This window comes from Lampetra fluviatilis, chromosome 7 (assembly GCF_964198595.1).
Source record: "Lampetra fluviatilis chromosome 7, kcLamFluv1.1, whole genome shotgun sequence".
NCBI classification, from domain to species: Eukaryota; Metazoa; Chordata; class Hyperoartia; order Petromyzontiformes; family Petromyzontidae; genus Lampetra; species Lampetra fluviatilis.
In genome coordinates, this window is record NC_136281.1 from 4,125,280 (window position 1) to 4,144,723 (window position 19,444).

The 19,444-nt window shown below is 47.6% G+C and overlaps 2 protein-coding genes across 4 annotated transcripts in view; one reads left to right on the top strand and one right to left on the bottom strand.

Moving 5' to 3' along the window:
- The window catches only part of LOC144933451 (uncharacterized), a 51,180-nt gene extending 48,140 nt beyond the window's left edge, over positions 1 to 3,040 (bottom strand). Inside the window, exons 1-3 of one of the 2 annotated variants that reach the window (XM_078858209.1) lie at positions 2,994 to 3,040; positions 2,764 to 2,890; positions 1,165 to 1,239 (exon numbers count right to left, since the gene is read on the bottom strand). In XM_078858209.1, the coding sequence (XP_078714335.1) occupies positions 1,165 to 1,239; positions 2,764 to 2,766 (78 nt within the window). In that variant the 5' untranslated portion in view covers positions 2,767 to 2,890; positions 2,994 to 3,040. Of the gene's footprint in view, positions 1 to 1,164; positions 1,240 to 2,763 lie in introns of both variants that reach the window. The other variant, XR_013637056.1, reaches the window with a different exon arrangement.
- A 4,988-nt stretch (positions 3,041 to 8,028) lies between these two features.
- On the top strand, positions 8,029 to 18,841 carry ABCB10 (ATP binding cassette subfamily B member 10). 2 transcript variants are annotated; one of them, XM_078858211.1, is made up of 13 exons: positions 8,029 to 8,870; positions 9,348 to 9,551; positions 10,186 to 10,388; positions 11,429 to 11,563; positions 12,234 to 12,380; positions 12,657 to 12,792; positions 13,069 to 13,164; positions 13,366 to 13,575; positions 13,861 to 13,940; positions 15,036 to 15,216; positions 16,207 to 16,250; positions 16,365 to 16,399; positions 17,455 to 18,841. In XM_078858211.1, the coding sequence occupies exons 1-13, from the start codon at positions 8,339 to 8,341 to the stop codon at positions 17,711 to 17,713; spliced, it is 2,262 nt and encodes a 753-aa protein (XP_078714337.1). In that variant the 5' UTR covers positions 8,029 to 8,338; the 3' UTR covers positions 17,714 to 18,841. The 2 variants fall into 2 exon arrangements, with proteins under 2 accessions (XP_078714337.1, XP_078714336.1); XM_078858210.1 differs by lacking the exons at positions 16,207 to 16,250; positions 16,365 to 16,399; positions 17,455 to 18,841 and having other exon boundaries at positions 15,036 to 15,706.
- The last annotated feature ends 603 nt before the right edge of the window (positions 18,842 to 19,444 follow it).

The window sequence follows — 19,444 nt, forward strand, 5'->3', positions numbered from 1 at the left end:
ATCAAAGCAGAGCTGCGCCCAGCGGCATGAAGTGTTATTCGTTGAGAGGTTGGCTGGTCGGACCTAAAACCCTACTCCCAGAACACCCAGCCATCGACGGTGCTTCAGCGCATGAGGGGTCAATTACTCAAGAACTCTTCTCCGCCTTGTCGCCTCCCCTTGATCACAGCCGTGCTTGTGGGAATCCCACACTGTGAAGGCATGGGGGGGCTGCATCTCTGCCGAAATAGTGGGCCCACTGACGAGAGGTGGGACACACACCTCGACGAGTGCGCATGATGCCAGGGTGCAGGTAGGAACTGAAATACGGTTGGGAACGAAAAACACATTCCTGCGGAGGGAGCTGGTAGGAACGTTGGGTTGCTCGGTCAATGGTCAGGGTCAACGGTGGCGTGGTTTATTTCGCAAATATGCCCGACTGCGAGGGCGGGCACAAGCCGGCGTGAGTAGGTTAAACGTTAAGTTTTATAAGGGCACCACGGGGTGAGCAGCCCCTCCCCACCCAGCCCCACCCCTCCCACCCCCCACCCAGCCCCACCCTCCCCACCCAGCCCCTCCCCACCCTCCCCATCGATCCCCTCCCCATCCCTCCCCACCCAGCGCCTCCCCACCCTCCCCTCCCTACCCAGCCCCTCCCTCCGCACCCAGCCCCCCCCTGCACGACGGACGGACGGACACAATAATCCCCTGTGGGCTGGTGTAACCAGAGGTTCCTACCAGTATAAAACCAGAAGCACAAGACCTGCACAGGGCTGCGCTCTGGGGCGAGATATTGCTTTCACTGTCTCTACTCGGGTTATATAAATGTACTGTTACATAAACACATACATTAGTTACTCCGGTTTATATCGGGATAAAAGACTCTCAGTCTACATGTTAAATGTTATGATTTTTTACCTCCGAATGTTAATCCATTTGTATATTACATAACATTCATGAATCACGATGCAGCAGCTCCATATGCAATATTTTATAGGAAGAGACACCACGTCAAACGGCACAGTGGTGCAACAAGACACCTTTGAAATTACACTCACAGAGATGGTCTATTTGTCTGTTACGTAACTTACCACAGCAAACGCATGGAATATTGGTTTTAGATTAGTGCGTGTGACAATCATGGCCGGTAGATGGTGTGGGGGGTAATGTCAGCATGCGGCTCACCTGCTCCAGCAGGGAGCTGCCAGCGTGCCACCTGCGAGCCCAGGCCGGTGGCTGGGCACAGGGCGAAAACCCATCCTGTGCCCCAGAAACAGAATCAGAATATGTACTTATAATGGAAGAAACCGAAGAGCTAATTAATGCTCTTTTTCACAGACGTCCAGTTGGGGCGAGTCAGAACGTTGCAACAAACAATCAATACAAAAACACGATATGAGTGCAAAGTATAGGGAAATTAAGCAAATCACGAAAGAAATATACAAATAAATAAAGTTATTTGACCAGGTAAAGCCCACTGAGCTATTAGCTTATTTTGTCAGAGGCGACCTGGCCACAAATGATAGCTCAACGAAGTGGTTTATGACGCGGAAATTGATAGCAGCAGCAGAGTGGTTTTGCCGCATGTTCCTGCAGTACCCTCATTACGCATAGATACCAAAGCAAGCTACATCGAGATGTGTATGAAACTTAATTTGTCCATCTCAGAGACCATCTGACACGGCGCTAAACCTAATTGTCCATACAGACCTGGAGCGACCAAAGCAGCTATTGTATTGATGATGGGCGATGTTTAACTATATGACCATTGATCTTTGTCAACTAAAACCTCGACATATTATCGACATGCTATTTTTATGTTTTTTAAAAATACATTCTCGATTCTCTTCCTATCCCTCAATTTTATTTCATGTTGAGAGTTGCATATATTGTGGGTTACAACTGGCCTTTGTGGCCTCTTTATAGGTAGTAATAGAAACAGATCCACATCGATTATCTCAACGAGATGCTGGTTGCCCTGGTGCTCCAAGGGAATTATGCCCGCAGGCACACTGACAGCATACATGTTTGACTTAGAGCTGTTTCAACGAGCTATTTCAGTAGTTTTGTTGAGCGATGGATACTACTTCGACCGCATCGACATGACTCGTGAATATGTCATCGAAAATGATTGCACACCCTCAATTCCAAAATACAAGTGTCGGATCGTATGGACACTTTTGAGACTGACTCCACATTCTTGTCTATTTACTTCAAGCGTCACTCTTTTCAGTCACTCGCGGTTGGCAGGCAAACTTAGAGCTGTACAGGGACTACGATGTTTAATTAAGTTTTACATCACCGTACAGCGTCGAGAAAGTTGTTTTGCCAAGCATTATAGACACGATATCGTGCTACTTTAATGTCAAACGTTAAATGTAAAAATGCCGCTTGTATTTTACCGTGAGAATTGTTAAATGTATTATTGACGTATCTCTTCTCACCTTCAAAAACACCACAATACATCGTGTTTAATCAATGGCAGTTCCTCGACTGTAGTTACACAAATGCTGAGTACTGCCTGCAGCTAAATTCACGCATAATTACGTGCACCCTGGCAACAGAAGCGCCGCGGCATGCCGTCACCTGGGGCAGTGGATTTTCACTTTTTAATATACAACAAACCATATGTCAAGGTCGAACATCTTAGCGCCAATGGCCCCCTGGCCAAACCTCCCCCCCCCACACCCACGCGTCTCCTAAACACTCGATGTATCGGCATGCACGACGTACGGTTGAAGGTGAGCGAGGAGGATGTCCCAAATTCTAGTTATGCCCACTTACCATGATCACCACACCTGGAGTCTCGCAGTGATCGAGCCGCGCTCTCGGGAGTTGAGGCTCACGTTCTGCAAGTCCCCGAAAATGTCAACATTTCCACCACGGTCACGCTCCCTCACTCCACGCTCTTCTGCTGGACGTGCACAGAAAAAACAAGTTATTAAAGCACACGTTTGGTTTCTCCCACAACGCACGGGCAAACCGTGAACGAGCCAACAACAAGAGTTGGTTACAAAGGGGGAAGTGTCCTGACGCTTGCGTTCCGAACAAAGAGTGTGCTGTGACCAGGGGTGGCTTTGTACGCAATGCACCAGGCAACCAATGAACACTCCCTCTTAACAACAAGAATTACACAGTCATTCAGAATAATTGTAATGCTTCCCAATGTCACGTACGACATGCACTCACTGTATGCGACTTAAATATTTACAATGTATAGCATTTGAACAAAAGAACAATTGAAACAACTGTTTACGTGGGGATGGGGGAGGTTAAAGCCATCTTACTGTGCACGCTATTTGAGTGTTCAATAACAACTGCTTACGCTGAAAATTCCTTAAACAACCGAGTCGATGTCTCTGGTCGTTCGTCTCGTCTTCTTCAACACAGTCCTCCTGAGATCACAAGAGGAGCCGAGGAGAGCACAGAAACTCACGACAGTGGCTCTTCTTCCACGTGGAGCTGCAGCGGACAAGAGCCACGGAGAGAACCTCTCCCCCAGAGGACTCTTGAGTGGGCTGGAAATAGATAGAATCGAGGTGGGACTTGTCCACAGTGTACCGAGCCACTGGGGCGGGTAGTGAGGGGGGTGGGAGTAGAACTGCAGACCACGTGAATAGGGTAGGGGGAATGTCCTGGAAGCCTGGTGTGGGTTGAGTATGGCGAGATATCTTGAGCTGGGATATCCAATTATTGAATACATCAATTTACTCGACGTGTTTGAAAAAAAAAAGTCTCACCTCTCTTTCCAATGTGTGTCAGCCACGTGCGTTGTCGGGCCGAGGTAATCCACCACAAAAAAATAAATGTTGATTAATAAAGTCACGTAGGTAAAAATAAATAAAAAAATAAAAAAATCAATAACAGAATAGAAAAGAATATATTTTTTTATTATTCTTTATTTTTACCTACATGACTTTACCGAAACACCATAAGAGTATGAATCATTGCAGTCACGAAAGCTTCAAATCTAGAATTGATGAATAACTTTAGTCGGTTAATTGGCTTAGTGCATTCGTTTACTGAATCGATTAATTGAATAGACCCATCTTCTTGGTTCTTTCGGTAAAGTCACGTAGAAGGGAAGTAATAAAATAATAAAAATAAAACACAATAAAATAATTTTGACGACGTTTCGGCCACAACGCAAGCAGCCGTCCTCAGGTGAAAACCAGGTCCGTCGAGGCGACAGAGTCTGAATGAAACAGCACACGAGCTTGGAGCATATATATATAAGCTGGGCGCCTTGACAAAGGAATTTGCATATCAAGAGGAATTTAGCATATTTATGGGAAATGCAGGAATGTGATTAGTACTACATATGCATGTGCATTATGCAGGATTAACAGCATCAAAGGGAGCTGCAGTTGCTGCTAAAGAACCAAGAAGAAGAATCCCTGCAGTCACGAAAGCTTTAAATCGAAAAAAAAATGAATAGACCCAGCTCCAGGAGGTATTCGGCGAACGTGTGGAAGGAGTCGGGGCGAAGAACCAGGCAGTGGTCCCAAAACATGCACCAACCAGATCACAAATGTCGAATTGTAACCCCTTGGCCACACCGAGGGCAAGGCCATCGCTCTTCCTCGTGACAATCAAATGAGATGAACGTCACACCGCACTTCACGCATGAAGTGGAATGACTGCTAAACGCGATCTTCTGTGCAGGGTTATGGTTTCAATGGCTATTTTCACTTCGAGTGTCTGCTTGCCGCAGAATGAATGAATAATGTTGTAATTTGCATGACAACACGGTGACACCAGCCCTGATTACTAAAAGCATTGTTTGGAGGGTTGTGATGACAGCACGTTGTCTAGGGCAACGACGCTTTATAATTGGCCTAATTGCAACGTGACAGAATAACAAGACCCCCACTGGGCTCTCTGCGTATGACTCACTGCGAAGCCTTAATGCGATGTTTGGTAGAAACACAAAAGGCACAAATTGCCTTTAGATTCGTGCAGTCGCGAATACAGTTGCTTTGATGTGCAATAACGAGAATACTGAAAATTAACATGTACAGTGTGTACATCGTTTTATTGTGTTATAGGATTAGTAATTTTCTAAAATTGCAGAGCGTTATGGATGTTAACAATCTAAAAAAATAATATCGTAAAACGATACAATGTTGGTAAGAATGTAGTAGAGCTATGCAATGGTGTTGATCGCAAATAAGGTTGACTTGTGAACCAGTCAACTTGATTTGAAGCTTTCGATACTGCAGGAATCCATACTATTTGGTTCTTTCGGTAAAGTAACGTAGGTAGAAAAGAAAATATTTTTTCTGTTATTTTATTACAAATTTTTAACTTTATTTATATTTTATTTTATTATTTTATACCCACGTGACTTTACTAGCTTGTTTGCCCGTCCTAGGACGGAAGCTGTAATATTTACGAAAAAATTGAGCGGAGTATAATTGTATCTTGTGTAAATTTAATGGCAGGGAATCTTGCACAAAATATGTAATCGAACACCTCACTGCATTTTACTGTAGCACTGTATTAATGGCAGTGAATCTGGCACAAAACTACGGCATGTCACTGTAGCACTGTATATAACTGACCTTCAATTTGTTAAAATGCACTGCTCTGAAATTTTATTCTCTTCTGCTTTCGGTCGCTGGGGTTGAAATAAACTGGAATTCGATACAATATCTGGAAAATCACCGAGAAACGTCTATTTTACCATAATGTAGAAGTTATAAATTAGACTTACCTTTTGTCTCAAGTGCTGAAGAAATAAATAAAGACACCAAATCCACTTTGTTGCTGCGTATAATTATTTATTAGATTCACTTTCAATAAAAAAAAACGTGAAACTTTTAGCAAATTAATGAGAAAAAAATAAAGTCTGGATTAACCACACGTACTTGTGGAAAAAAATGCAAACAAACATGCTCTGATAATATATGCATTGCCTTTGAAATGTATTGGCCTACATATATTATTAGAGCATGTTTGTTTGCATGTTTGGTGTTTGAACATCTGAACACCTCTATTATTGCCAAAAAAAAATCTAAAACCTATTAATTCTCAGAGCTGTTTTGATTAGTCAAATCACGTGACCACCTAAATGTGATATCTTGCTTGCAGTCATCAAGGCGAGTGCTGAGAGAACGACTCACTACACTTGAGAGCCCTGTCTGGATTCAAACCCAGGCTGAGGCGTGAGCTTTGAAAATGACAATCTGAGCGGCAAGAGGATGTGTTCACTTAATATTTTATTTATTTTTACTGGTCGGAACCGCCAGGTTACATCAGCCCACAGGGGATTATTGTGTCCGTCGTGCAGGGAGGGGCTGGGTGGGGAGGGGAGGGTGGGGAGGGAGGGGCTGGGTGGGGAGGGTGGGGAGGGGCTAGGTGGGGGTGGGAGGGGTGGGGCTGGGTGGGGAGGGGCTGGTCACCCCGTGGTGCCCTTATAAGACTCAACGTTTAACCTACTCACGCCGGCTTGTGCCCGCCCTCACAGTCGGGCATATTTGCGGAATACACCACGCCGCCGTTGACCCTGGCCACTGACCGAGCAACCCAACGTTCCTACCAGCTCCCTCCGCAGGAATGTGTTACATTTATTTTATTTAAATCTTTCCCTTGAAAATCTCTCGGGTCATGGAACATCTCATTTGTAAGGGTATCCAGGGTGTGACGCACGTATACAAAAATGTTAAATATGTAACCTATACAATGTCCGTGTATACAATGAATAGCACACTCATTCAAACACAAGGATAAACAATATTGTGCATAATTAACTTGGGCATACTGCCGGTTCAAATACAATTTATTTTAGCTGTAACAGTTGCAAATATTGTGTAAGTGTGGTTTAATTTGGTATCTAAGTTTATACTGCCAGCTTAGTCTTCGGCTACTAATACATTAATGCTAATGATGCATACCGTGTCAACCCAAACGGGTTACCCATATTCTTGTACAGGGAAATTGAGTTTTCAGGTCGATATGGCGTACGGCCGTTTCAATACGGGTAAAAAAAACATTTGTTGTCTATTTGTTTGTGTTTCTCCCTTGTGATGGGACTTTGTAGGATGAACGTTGAGACGTGTGACCAGTAAGGTTTGAATTGGTCTGTAATAAGTTGGGGCACATAAGGGTTGACAGGTATGATGATGCTTTCAATGACAGGTCCATCCATAATGCAATGGAGCAGCAATATTTTCAAATTTGACTTTTAATACAAACGAGTTTATTGAGGAATATGTTTGATCATTGAAGGATGACTTTGTTCGTCAATAGCTACGAATACATTGTTAGGGCCGTCCATAAATGACGTCACGCACATGGGGGGGGGGGGGGGTCAGACATTTGTGACGATGTGTGACGAGGGGGGGGGGGTGAGAAATGTGACGTCACATCAAAATTCGCAACTTTAAATAAATATAGACAACACGTTTTACTTAATTAAATAGACTTTTTAATAAATGTTTTCTCCTACAACATCAGAGTGCAGCGCCACATTAAATACGCACTACAATGACAATTGTGTAAAGCGATTTGAAACATGTTTTATTTTGGGGGGGGGCAGCGCTTTGTGACGTCATATTTGAGGGGGGGGGTCTGACTTTTTGTGACGCCGTGTGACGACGGGGGGGCGGGGTCAAAAATCGTCCAAAATCGCGTGACGTCATTTATGGACGGCCCCTTATTCATATGCCAATTCAAACATTGTTCATCAGCAAACCAAAATATTCCTATTATGCCCGATGATGAAAAGTACAGCCTCAAACTCTTACATCGCCTATCTCTCCGGCCTCGACATTTCTGTGTGTTGCAGAAGGCCCATTGCCCGAAACGTCGCCTTAAATGATGAGGGGGTTTTAAACGAATGAATCGAACAACCACGATGGGTGGTGTTTAAAGACGCGTCGCTCGCGAGACAGCCAATCCGGTGCGTCGCTCGCGAGACAGCCAATCCGGGGCGTCGCTCGCGAGACAGCCAATCCGGTGCGTCGCTTACGAGACAGCCAATCCCCGTCGCTCCCCAGTCGTAGACGCCACGCCCCTTGCGGAAGTTGCGTGCGACAGTGTCCCGACACGAGTGGGGGGGGGGAGCGCAACGCGTGAGGAGTTCGCGATTCCCACCGGCTGGGGGTGGACGCGAGGCCTCGGCCCACTCCCGCTGCCGCCGCCGCTGCTGCTGCTGCTCCTCCACCTCCTGTATACACCCCCCCCCCCACCACGGAGCCTTCACTCACGCACTACGAGGCGAGGAGAACGCGTACCTCCGTGATGCCCGCACTCGGCCCGGGCTACTGGAGCGGCTACCTGCTCTGAGGCCGTGACCCCGAGGCACACACCAACCCCCCCACCTCTCGCCCGCATCGTCCCGTCGCTTGCGAGCAGGATGCAGTGCGTCCCTGCCAGGTGCCCTTTGCTGCTGTTGAGGCTGCGCCAGGGCTCCCGTGCCCCCCGCGTGAGCTACGGACGCGCCGGGCGCTGGGCCGCGCCGACCCGTGGCCCTTGCCGCACGGCGGTGGCGGCGTTGATTTGCCGCGGGGCTCCGCGGTTATGGCCCCAATGCACGACCGCGTTGGCGAGGGCTGCGTCGGGCTTGCAGGCTTCCGCGGAGCGATGGGCCCAGGCGACGAGCGGCGCTGGGCTCCGACGAACGGGTCTGAGGGTGGTGGTCCCGGGGCTTCCAGGGGTCATCGTGCCCTGGAGGGGTCACCTGGGATTCGCGGCTCCCGGCGCACGGGCCTGGAGCCTCCACCACGTCAGGAGGTTCGCGAGCGGCGCTGACGATGGACGAGGCCTCAAGCAAGCGGGTGACACTGGCGCGGCTTCCGAGGTTGGGGATGTTAAGAGCGCCGATGAGTCCTCCAAGGACTTGAAGAAGCTGATGGCGCTTGCACGACCCGAGAGTCGGACGCTCGCCGGTGAGACAGCGCCACATTTCGGCTGCCCCGGGACGTTAACAGTGCGTCGTGATGACCGCAGTGTTGCACCCCCCACCCCCACCTGCTGTTGAATCCTGGCACGAGCACTGCACGCGATTGACCGTGACGGGGATGAATGTGGAGTGGCACATTGTCAATTGCTGCGCTCGAGTTATTGTGCGGAATGCACAACATAACTTGTTTTTATATTTTGAGCACACGCCAGGGTAACGTATTCTTGAGCAGATATGGAATTAGATAAGGTGAAATCCTTATGCTCCCTGGGTTATACTGCACTATTTTATACCATTAATGGATTTGGCACAACACAAAGCACAAATTGACTTGTTGAGAGGAGCAGGGCAGCTTGACCTCCCATTTAGTTTGAAAGGCTTTGTGAGTTTAGTGAGATTGTGTTTATTCAAACTTCGCTTTCTAATCGCTGGTTTTGTTTTCTTTGCCTTCCACTCATGGCAGCGGCGGTGGGGCTTCTGTGCATATCGAGTGTGGTGACAATGTCGGTGCCGTTCTGCCTGGGCAAGGTCATCGATGTGATCAACAGCACTGGCGGCGTAGACATGGCCCCCACCGACTTGGCTCACCTGGCCACCGTGCTCTCCGGCATCTTCATGGCCGGGGCCGTCGCAAACGCCGGCCGTGTCTATCTCATGCAGGTGTCAGGTCCGGCCTGCCACGCACCACACCAAAACCACCACGGCTCTGTGATCGGATTGTGGGCCTCTACCGGTCCAGGCCAGATTGTCTGTCAAGTGTAGTACATTGCCTCTATGGCAGTGGTCAAATGTGAAGATGCATTCAGTGTTGCCTGTATTAAGTGTATTTGTCTTATGTATTGCTCATTAAGTGTGATACAATTTATGGAGAGCTTAACGTATTTAAAAGCTAGGCAGGGGGTGGTGGCGGCACAGTCAGGTGTGTGCACTGCACTCAGAAGCCGGCCACCTGAGTTTGATTCCGAGTCATTGCTAACGCCAGTGGCAAATCGTATCACAGCCAGTCCCGACCACCTATCCCCCTCCCTGCCCCTCACCTTTCCCAACTTGCAATGACCAGTGTGGTATAGTCCAACATCTCCCGTGACTGACATTACCCGCGGAGGCCTTCGTCCAGTCGTGGATTGACAAAGGGCTTTAAAACAGCACTTAAGAAACATGAAGTCGTTTGTAAATAATGAAGATGTTTAATGCATTTCCAAACTGCAAGGAACAGGCAGTTGTGAAACCCTTGATCTCTTATCGGTAATCTCACCATCGTCCGTTGGGGCATGTGATGATGACATCTGGTGCGGTCGCAGGCCAACGGATTGTGCAGCGACTCCGCGACTCCCTCTTCCGTGCCATCATGCGGCAGGAGCTCGGCTTCTTTGACCGGACGCGCACGGGCGAGCTGGTGAACCGACTGTCTGCTGATACGGCCCTAATGGGCCGCGCTGTCACGGAGAACTTGTCCGATGGACTGAGATCTTTGGCCCAGGTCACGGTCGGCATCGGCATGATGGTGCGTGAGGAGTAACAGTTCTACCCGAGGGTAGTAGCGTGCACAGCCTGGTTAGTGGTGTGGTGCTACATTGTGGCACTTCTGTAAAAGGTTAAATATGTCTCCAATTAATAAAATATTTCATGGTATTTTTTTTTTATAATAGGGGGAGCGGTGGCGCAGTTGTCGACATGCTGCGGCTTGAACTTGGAAACCTGAATTTGAGTCCTGGTCATGGCTGACATCGCCTATGTTTTAGATTCCCATGAAAAACATTGTAATTGGGAATGTCAAATATATTCTATCCATCTTGTTATATTAACACAGTGATGTGTCAAAATATAAGAAATATAAGAATTGTTTTTTCCCTTGGCGGAAAGGGTAACACCAATTCTGATTCTGGAAAGAAAGGTCCCATGATGTAGCTGCTCGCCCTTAACTATAAATACCCTGATAGTGCATTGTCTCTGTGCTGTTTGCCTTTTGGTGTTCTCTGGTCGAGGCTAGGCTCTGGTGTGGACCAATCAGTTGCAAAGACAATGCTTATATTACCAGAGCATGTTTTTGTTTGCATGTTCACCACAAGTATGTGTGGTTAATGCAGATATGATTCTTTGCTAAAGATTTACGTTTGGTGTTTTAACATCTTAACACTTGTTTATTGCAAGAAAAGGTTAAACCAATACTTATACAGTGATGTATAATTATTGGTCATTTGGATTATATATCACGTTATGAATTAATGTTATGGCATATTACCGACCTTTTTATGACACAAATTGTGCATAGAACTTGCATAACAACGTTGTGTGGAGGAGATATGTTACAATTAACCCTCATTCCAATTCAGGAGTATAATTCGAATTAAGAATATTTTATTTTTGATTTCCATATTAGCCTCAAGCGGCTGGAGGGTTCAGATTAACGAATTACATCCAACACGTACGAATCCGCAAACATATATCCCTGCACACTTCAACGTATGCACCGTGGACTTGCGCATCAATGCACAGCACCACAGTGGGTGACGTGAGCTGTGCGCGCCCCCCGTCCTTTTCTAGTTTTACGTCTCGCCGAAGCTGGCCACCTTCGTCCTGGGCGTGGTGCCGCCCATCGCACTGATCGCCGTGGTGTACGGCCGCTACCTGCGCCGCATCACCAAACGCACGCAGGACTCGCTCGCCGAGGCCACGCAGGTAGGGCCGCCCCCGCCGGACACCAGAGCTGTCACTTATCCAGCAGCGGGCACATTTGTGATTCACCCCAACCTCCGTTGCATGAATTGTCACCAGTTCTTCGAAGGTAAAAGCCTCATGATTGCATGGGTCAGTTTGGATTCACGGTTCCATCGAATAATTGTTTTTACGCTTAGCTTGTGTTTTGCTATTCACAATGCACATCTTGTCCATACTATCTCTGTGTTGTGTTTTACAAATGACTACTGCCCATCGCATGTGTATTGTCAATCTCATTTATACTATTCTGTTTGTCTCATTCTGACCATGACCGTAATGTAAATATAAGAAATTGAAAATCGTGCTGACTCGCACAACGTGGTGTATGTATCACGAGTATAATAAATAATTGTAATCAATGAATTTTACATGCTTGGCCAGCAGCAACTGCAAGCAGGAGGGGCCTTTAAACATCTCAACGTTGAGTAGGCCTGTGCAAGCAATGTGACGGATGTATATTGCACATATGTTTATCATCAGTTATAGAATGCTCACGTGTACCACTCGCAAGCCAGTAAACAAAGTCTGCCAAAATAAGTGTGCCAGGCAGTAATTGATGTTCAAAACAGGTGGACGTGTTTTTGTTCTGCTTCACCGACCTTGCTTTCACGTCTTCCGTTCCGCACTGCAGGTGGCCGAGGAGCGCATAGGGAACATTCGCACGGTGCGGTCGTTTGCGAAGGAAGAGCTTGAGATGGAGAAGTACTCCTCCAAAGTGAACTACGTGCTACAGCTGGCATACAAGGAGGCTTTGGCTCGAGCCGGCTTCTTTGGGGCGGTGAGAGCTTGTTAGCGCGCAAGAGCACGACGGGAAAAGCCGGGGTTTGTGGGGCGTGTCTGCACATGCAGCATTGATGCTGCTACAAAATAATAGACATGCCCAAAGAGATCCTGACATACAGTGTCGGAATCACTCAACCGATGTTGCAGCCCCACACCAACACTGTTGTTGTTTCTGCCGATTGCATTTGGAGGGTAGAGAAGGTTGTCAGGGATTGTGTTGAGATGGAATGAAGGGATAAGGTAAACAGCGAGTGTGCGTTCGTTTTTGCAGACGGGGCTGTCTGGCAACCTCATCGTCTTGGCCGTGCTGTACAAGGGGGGACTGCTCATGCAGAGCGCACACATCACCGTCGGGGACCTCTCTGCTTTCCTTCTCTACTCTGGTTGGGTGGGCATCAGCATCGGAGGTAAGCTCACCTTCAGTTTACAGCAAGGGACACTGCTCTTGCCTTTTGCTGTCTTATGCTGGCTTGATGAATAGCAATTTGTACGTCTATGTTCAGACTACTTTGCCAGGAAATAAATGGCTTCAGTTTATCTACAGTGGCTTGCTTCAAAGCCTCCACTGACTGTTCGGAGTTCACAATGGTTCACTGTGTTGTCAATGGTCTGTTCAGTATTTTTAGCATTTTGCCTTTACCGAGAAAGGGTCAACAAAAGTCTGTGCTTTATCTCCACCATAGGACTGAGCTCTTTCTACTCGGAGCTGATGAAGGGGCTGGGAACTGGCAGTCGGATCTGGCAGCTACTGGATCGTCAGCCGACCATCCCACTCGGTGGTACGCCCAGCCCAACCTCGAAGCAGGAGATTCCGCATTAAATACCATCAAACATACAATCTTTCAACCGCGTGGGCGCTGACTTTTTGCAGCGGAAGTATTCGTCAATTAAAATAAACAGGTGTGGTGACGATTGCGATTTTGGGCTCCCTCTGGCTGATGCCGGCTGCTTGCTTTGTTGTGACGTGCGTCGCGTGGCAGAGGGGCAGGTGGTGCCGTTGCAGGCGCTGCGCGGGGAGATCGAGTTCCGTGGAGTGCACTTTGCCTACCCGACTCGTGAAACCGCCCCGGTGTTCCACTCGCTGGACCTCGCGGTGCCGGCTGGCCAGGTCACCGCCGTCGTGGGCCCCAGCGGCTGCGGGAAGTCTACACTCCTGTCGCTATTGCTACGCCTCTACGACCCGCAGCAAGGTCCGACGCTCTGCTGCCACGTGTCGCTCGCATAGCTAGGAGGGGTTGGGGCGCAGTATTCGTTCGCAGCAGAGGTCACCCTCCCATGGGGCACACTCGCACTGCTTTATCATAATCATCATCCGCCAAAACACGTATACGGATTACCTATTGGTATGGATTTGGACATGGTGTCACGCTTTCGCCAAAGTTACATATATGAGAATAAATATTCGGATACTGGGGGAAATATTACACATACACATGTTCACGATCACTGCATTGTGCATTTGTTCTGTGTTACAGGTCAAGTACTAATTGATGGGCAGGACGTCCGGGAGGTGAACCCAAGCTGGCTACGATCGCAAATTGGCACCGTCAGCCAGGTGCAAGCCCACATATCACTATCAGAATGTGAACTTACAGAAAGACATTTGCCCATAAACACAACTCATCCAGTAGGCACACACCTCGGCTGTATGTCGCGGGCTGTGCGATGCGAGCTTTAAGCTTCATTAGATGAAGAGAGACTTTAATAGTGCATTCAGGTGCTCCATCATAGTCATCTCGGTGACCCTCGCTGAACTGACATTAAAATGTATTCGAGTGACATTAAAATTCTGTTGACGTCAATGCAGCTCAGCGCGACAGATGGCCTGAACAAGAGTTTCAAAGATTCATACTTGCGTCAGTTGTGTGTGTCTGCACAGGGAAATGGCTATTATGTTTCTTCTTGAATTGATTTGTGTTTAATGCCGTACGTCTGCAGTGAAAGAAAAAGAACAAATTATGTATACGAACGCAAAAATTTGAAGTCTACGAATAACGCATTCGACATGGGGGTGGGGGCACCTCTTATTTTCTCGAGATGAAGAGGACTTTCAGATCCCTCGTAAATGCACAAGGTGGGCCACACATCACCCAAGCGGTGACTGTCATGACGGAAGCGACCGATCATGCTGAAATTCGATTCTGCGTAGTTGCCGCCTCGAAATTATTCCCCTGACATTCCTGATTAGTGCAGTTAAGATGCTGGCAGTGAAGGATTAATGTCGTTTTGCGAGCTATTTTGAAGTGGTTGGGTTTTGGCCAGTGAAACGAAGTTGTTGGAAGTATATTGGCCCCTGCAGGCCATAGGTTATCTATATTACAATAAAACATTGCGACACTTTTGGTTGACAAACAGAGGAACTGTTTGGTCTCTTCCATGCTGTGTTCAACCACCACTGCAGGTCAAAGCTCCTCCATTTTTTCTTCTTACCTCGCATAGCTCGTCGTGGAAATTCCCTTCCATCTCTTTAAAACGTTGCTCCGTGAAAAAAAAAAGTCTTCAGCTTCATCTGTCGCCTGTTATTCGTAACCGCCAGCCATTTTTTTTTTTGCATTTGGGCCTGCGATCAGGAACCGTGATTTTCAACAACGAAAAAAAACCCCCGCATGAAGCAGGACTCAAACACCCCTCGCGTGCGCGTGTGGCGCAGGAGCCCATCCTCTTTTCGTGCTCAATCGCGGAAAACATCGCGTACGGCGCCGCCAACCCCGAGGCCGCGAGCAAAGCGGACATCGCCCGCGCGGCGCAGGCGGCCAACGCCTTCGGCTTCATCGAGGGCTTCCCCAGCGGCTTCGACACGGTCGTCGGCGAGAAGGGGGTGCTGCTCTCCGGTAACGCCGCTCCGGCGAGGAGCTCGCGGGAGATACGGTTCAACCCGTACAGTCAACTCATCCACTCTGCCTGCATTCAACCATGCACTTTACTGCGAGTCGTAATGCACATCTTCCTGCTCCTTGCCTCACACTGCTCCAATTTGGAATTTCCTCCCATTGTCTCTTTTTTCCTCGCTTCCTCCGCCGAAACCTCTTTACTTTGTAAATTCCCTCCCGACATCTCTTTTCCCCAAGTCCTCGAGGCCTTTGCTCTCAATTCGAGACGCATTAATTTTTACCCATCACACCATTTCTTCCGTTTGTTGCTGGTTGCTTGGTGTTTCGGGCCTTTGGGTCTGTGCTCCGAAACATTGGGGAGAAAGCTGGAGTAACCGGAGGAAACCCATACATACAAGCCACTAACACTTGTGTGCACAGATCGATTCAGGAATCCATTGTTGTACAGGCCCCCTTGCAGTGGTTTAGAGTCCGCATAGCAATTTGGCTGAAATGCCATTTATTACTTTTATTTCTTGCATCAGAAAGATGTAAAAACTGCAAAATGTAATTTATGCGTTTGTTCTCTTGATGTGGAATGGCATTTGGGCTCAAAATCATGGCTCTTTGCCCAGTAGCTTTGCATGATTATTCTTACACTACTGCTAAGTATCACACACTTTTCATCCGTGTTGGCAAGCAGTGCTTTGCCCCTGGCCTTTTCAAAGAAATAAGCCCCCTGTGCCAAGATTTACTCACGGAAACACTTAAAGGTGTGAATTACCAGACCGGTTTCTGTGCAATTATCATCAACGCCCAGATGGAAACCACAAACGTTTGCCGCACACGAGAACCTGGTGCTTTTAATTTCCTTGACCGTGAGCCCATGGTATGGATCTCAGTGTTACTTATTATACCACTGGCACATGTCAAGCATCAGCCTCTTTGAGGCACTCGCTGAACTCACAAACGATAAACATTCACACGGGTTATGTTTTCCACTTCACACAGGTGGCCAGAAGCAACGAATTGCAATCGCACGAGCCATCCTGAAGGTGATGCTTTTTTTACAGCGGAGCTTTTCAAATTACACTCGATCCCCCACTGTATTTGAAGCGTTAATGTGTGTGTCGTAGCTCTGCCAATGATTTTTTTCTTATTCATTGCAGAATCCAAATATCCTCCTGCTGGATGAAGCAACAAGGTAGGATAAATCGTTTACTCCGATTATCATCATCAGCCACGATCAGTCCACTGCTGGGTGACAGCCTCCCCAAGCTGCCACCGCTTCACGCTGTCTTGCGATGCCTCATTATATTTGATTTTTTTAATACTTTGATCTATAAAAAAAACTCTGTTGATGAGACACAATGTTAAAACCTGTATAGAGTTTGCTTGTATTGTGATTTAGTGCTGCTAATAAGGCACTCCCAGATGGTCGCGTGGCCAGTGGGTTGGATAAGAAATATGTATATTTTTTACGTGGAGTGGTGGATATGTGAAGAAGACACATTGCTTATTTATTTTGTTAACACTGGAAAATGGTGTATGCACAATGTTATCCTGTTGTATAGATATTTTTTTATTATGAGGTGGTGTTAATGACGATTCCTTTTTTAACGAGTTGCAAAACTACATTTCACCTTTCCAGTGTTGTGTGTCGCTAAATATTTTCCTGGTCACTGGAAAACTGTGATGGGCACGTGAATAGTAACCGCAGCCATTGCGAGAGGTATGCTTGGCTGTGGCGTGCCGGATGCGGAAATATTTACCGGGGTCGCTCACATGAACAGACCCAGTTGAAATGAAACCCTGGTTCGTAGTAGCAGTGGTACTCGTAGTGAATACTTGTAGGCCCCAGTAAGCCATTGTTGTTGAAGGAGGCTGGCGATGTCAACTGAAATTAAACAAAACTATTCAACTAAACTTTTTATTTTACCAGGTAAGGCCCATTGAGCTATATAGCTCTTTTCAGAAGCGACCTGGCCACAAATGATAGCTCATTGAAGTGGCTTATCATGTGGGAATTTATATCAGTCAAATACTTTACTCCAAATGTATGTTTCTAAATGTGGAGGGAAAAACCGGAGAACCCAGAGAAAAATCCACGCGACCACGGGGAGAGAGACACGCAAACTCCAAATAGGCAGGCGTCAGGGTCGGGATCGAACCCACGACCTCCTGTATATCAAGCAAGGTAGTTAACATCTTGCCACCGCTAAATTAAGCCTCATCGCATTCGTCACCGCCGCCCCGCAGTGCGTTGGACTCGGAGAGCGAGTCGCTGGTGCAGGAGGCGCTGGACCGGCTGATGACGGGACGCACGGTGCTGGTGATCGCGCACCGCCTCTCCACAATCCAGGGCGCGGACCGCATCGCCGTGCTTGAGCGAGGCCGCGTGGCCCAGGCCGGCACTTACGCACAGCTGACGGCCGACACGGGCGGCATGTTCTATCGCCTAGTGGAGCGCCAGACCACGGCACACCACGCGGTCGTAGGGGACCAGCGTGCCGGATGAGCGGCGCATGTCATCGTCACCATGTAGTTGGAACTCAAAAGGCTGATCGCCATTTTCGACGAACAGTGACTTTGCATTTTCATGTAAAGGGATACGAGGAGAAACTGCAGAATGATATGCGCGAGCTGCCCGAACACCGATTATGAAAATCTTTATGGCAGGTGGACAACACGATGAGCCAGATGATGATCGGGGTTGCTGTAGTTGTGGCGGATGTGAAGGATGTATCTTGCCAAGTCAGTGCTGGCACCAAACTACTTCCTGAGAAATCCGTTGTCCCACCCTATATACTTTTGCGTGCACTTACATTGTAACCACATTACTCTCGTTCTATAGCTGTGATGTGTCGTGTTTTAAAACGGAGCAGACGCAAACGTGGACACGATGCAGTCGCAGAATCCAAAGTGCCACCTTGTGCCGTGGAATCAAAATTGTCCACACAGGTGATGGGAAATGATGTGGCATCTGTTGATCTTGTTAGACTTATAAGATGATATTCTGTGAGTACTGATTCAAAAAGTCTACACAAGGCAGGTTGTGCAGTGTTTCTACCAATAACATTGTTAATTGTGTAAGTTTGTGCCGTTGGTATTCAGGGAAGATGTGAGCGGTGAATCCCACAGAATATTTGAAAAAAATGTAAATGATCAACCACACGCTGTCACAATAACAGTGTCTTTAAAATGCCAATATTAAAGGCCAAATATATTTTGTATATGAGATATTTTAATCTATTTTATATGTGCATTATGATGTGTAGATTGTCTCTTTTAAAAATGGTGTTTTGGTTTTTTCCTCGGGCACATACTTGTGCTCGATCGCATTAGAACCGAGTCTCCACCCTCTCGAGAACCACCGAGCTTTGAGCGCTGGGTCTGGATGCCCCCCCGCACTCTGAATATTACCCTGTAAAGAAAGCCCTCCTCACGAGTTTACAAAAAGGAACTTTTTATGGTAATTTTTTTGTAATTTTGATTAAAAGCCATCGCTGGTCTGTGGAACTGCATCAGCTTGTTGGATAACCACAGGGATTGATGTGATACCAAATTACTTGGCCGTAAACGGAGGAGACGCTACTTTAGACATCGCTCTTGTGATTGGAGCAGGTTTGCCTGGTGTGGTTTTTATACATTCCACTTCTAAATAAAGACCATTCATGATGAGTTTGCATTTGATGTTTTGTCGTCATGTACTCTACAGGTTGCTCACACACCGTGGTTGTGTTACGTGCAACGGAGCGATGGGTCATTGGTCCGTTGCCCCTCGATCCCTGTGCCCATTCATCAGCCGAGGCGGCAAGTATCTCGGAACCCCAGGACCTTAGAGGGAGGGGGCATCAGTAGGGCAATTCGCCTCAAGTCCATGGGGACCCCAGCAAATAGCACAGATGGTATTTTGGTATTTTCTGAGCCTCCAAAAACCTTTTGGGGCGGCCCTACCAAGGAGCCCCACTCTTATCCCCTGCCCTCCCCAGAGGCTTCCATTAAACCAGCCAAGGCCGTACCCCTGGGTGGCCCGCAGCTGCATGCCACCACTCTCGCGCGCACACAACGCATGTGTATGGGCCATCCAGAACGTGTGTACAAGTGGACTGAAAATAGCCCGTGCGGCTGTACATCCAGAAGCAATCACCAGAACTTCGCTTTCATCCGTTATCGCCACGTTGAAGATGTTAATGCTCTGCTTTGAATGAGTGAGCGAGCGAAGACCCTGAGTGTCGTGCGGTTTCGG

What these genes read in the sequence shown, in the direction of transcription:
- ABCB10 (XM_078858210.1), top strand. Translation starts at nt 8,339, where the DNA reads ATGCAGTGCGTCCCTGCCAGGTGCCCTTTGCTGCTGTTGAGGCTGCGC. An exon ending in CGGTCGGCATCGGCATGATG is followed by an intron (nt 10,389 to 11,428) that starts GTGCGTGAGGAG and finishes GTCCTTTTCTAG; the next exon opens with TTTTACGTCTCGCCGAAGCT. An exon ending in GCCGACCATCCCACTCGGTG is followed by an intron (nt 13,165 to 13,365) that starts GTACGCCCAGCC and finishes GTCGCGTGGCAG; the next exon opens with AGGGGCAGGTGGTGCCGTTG.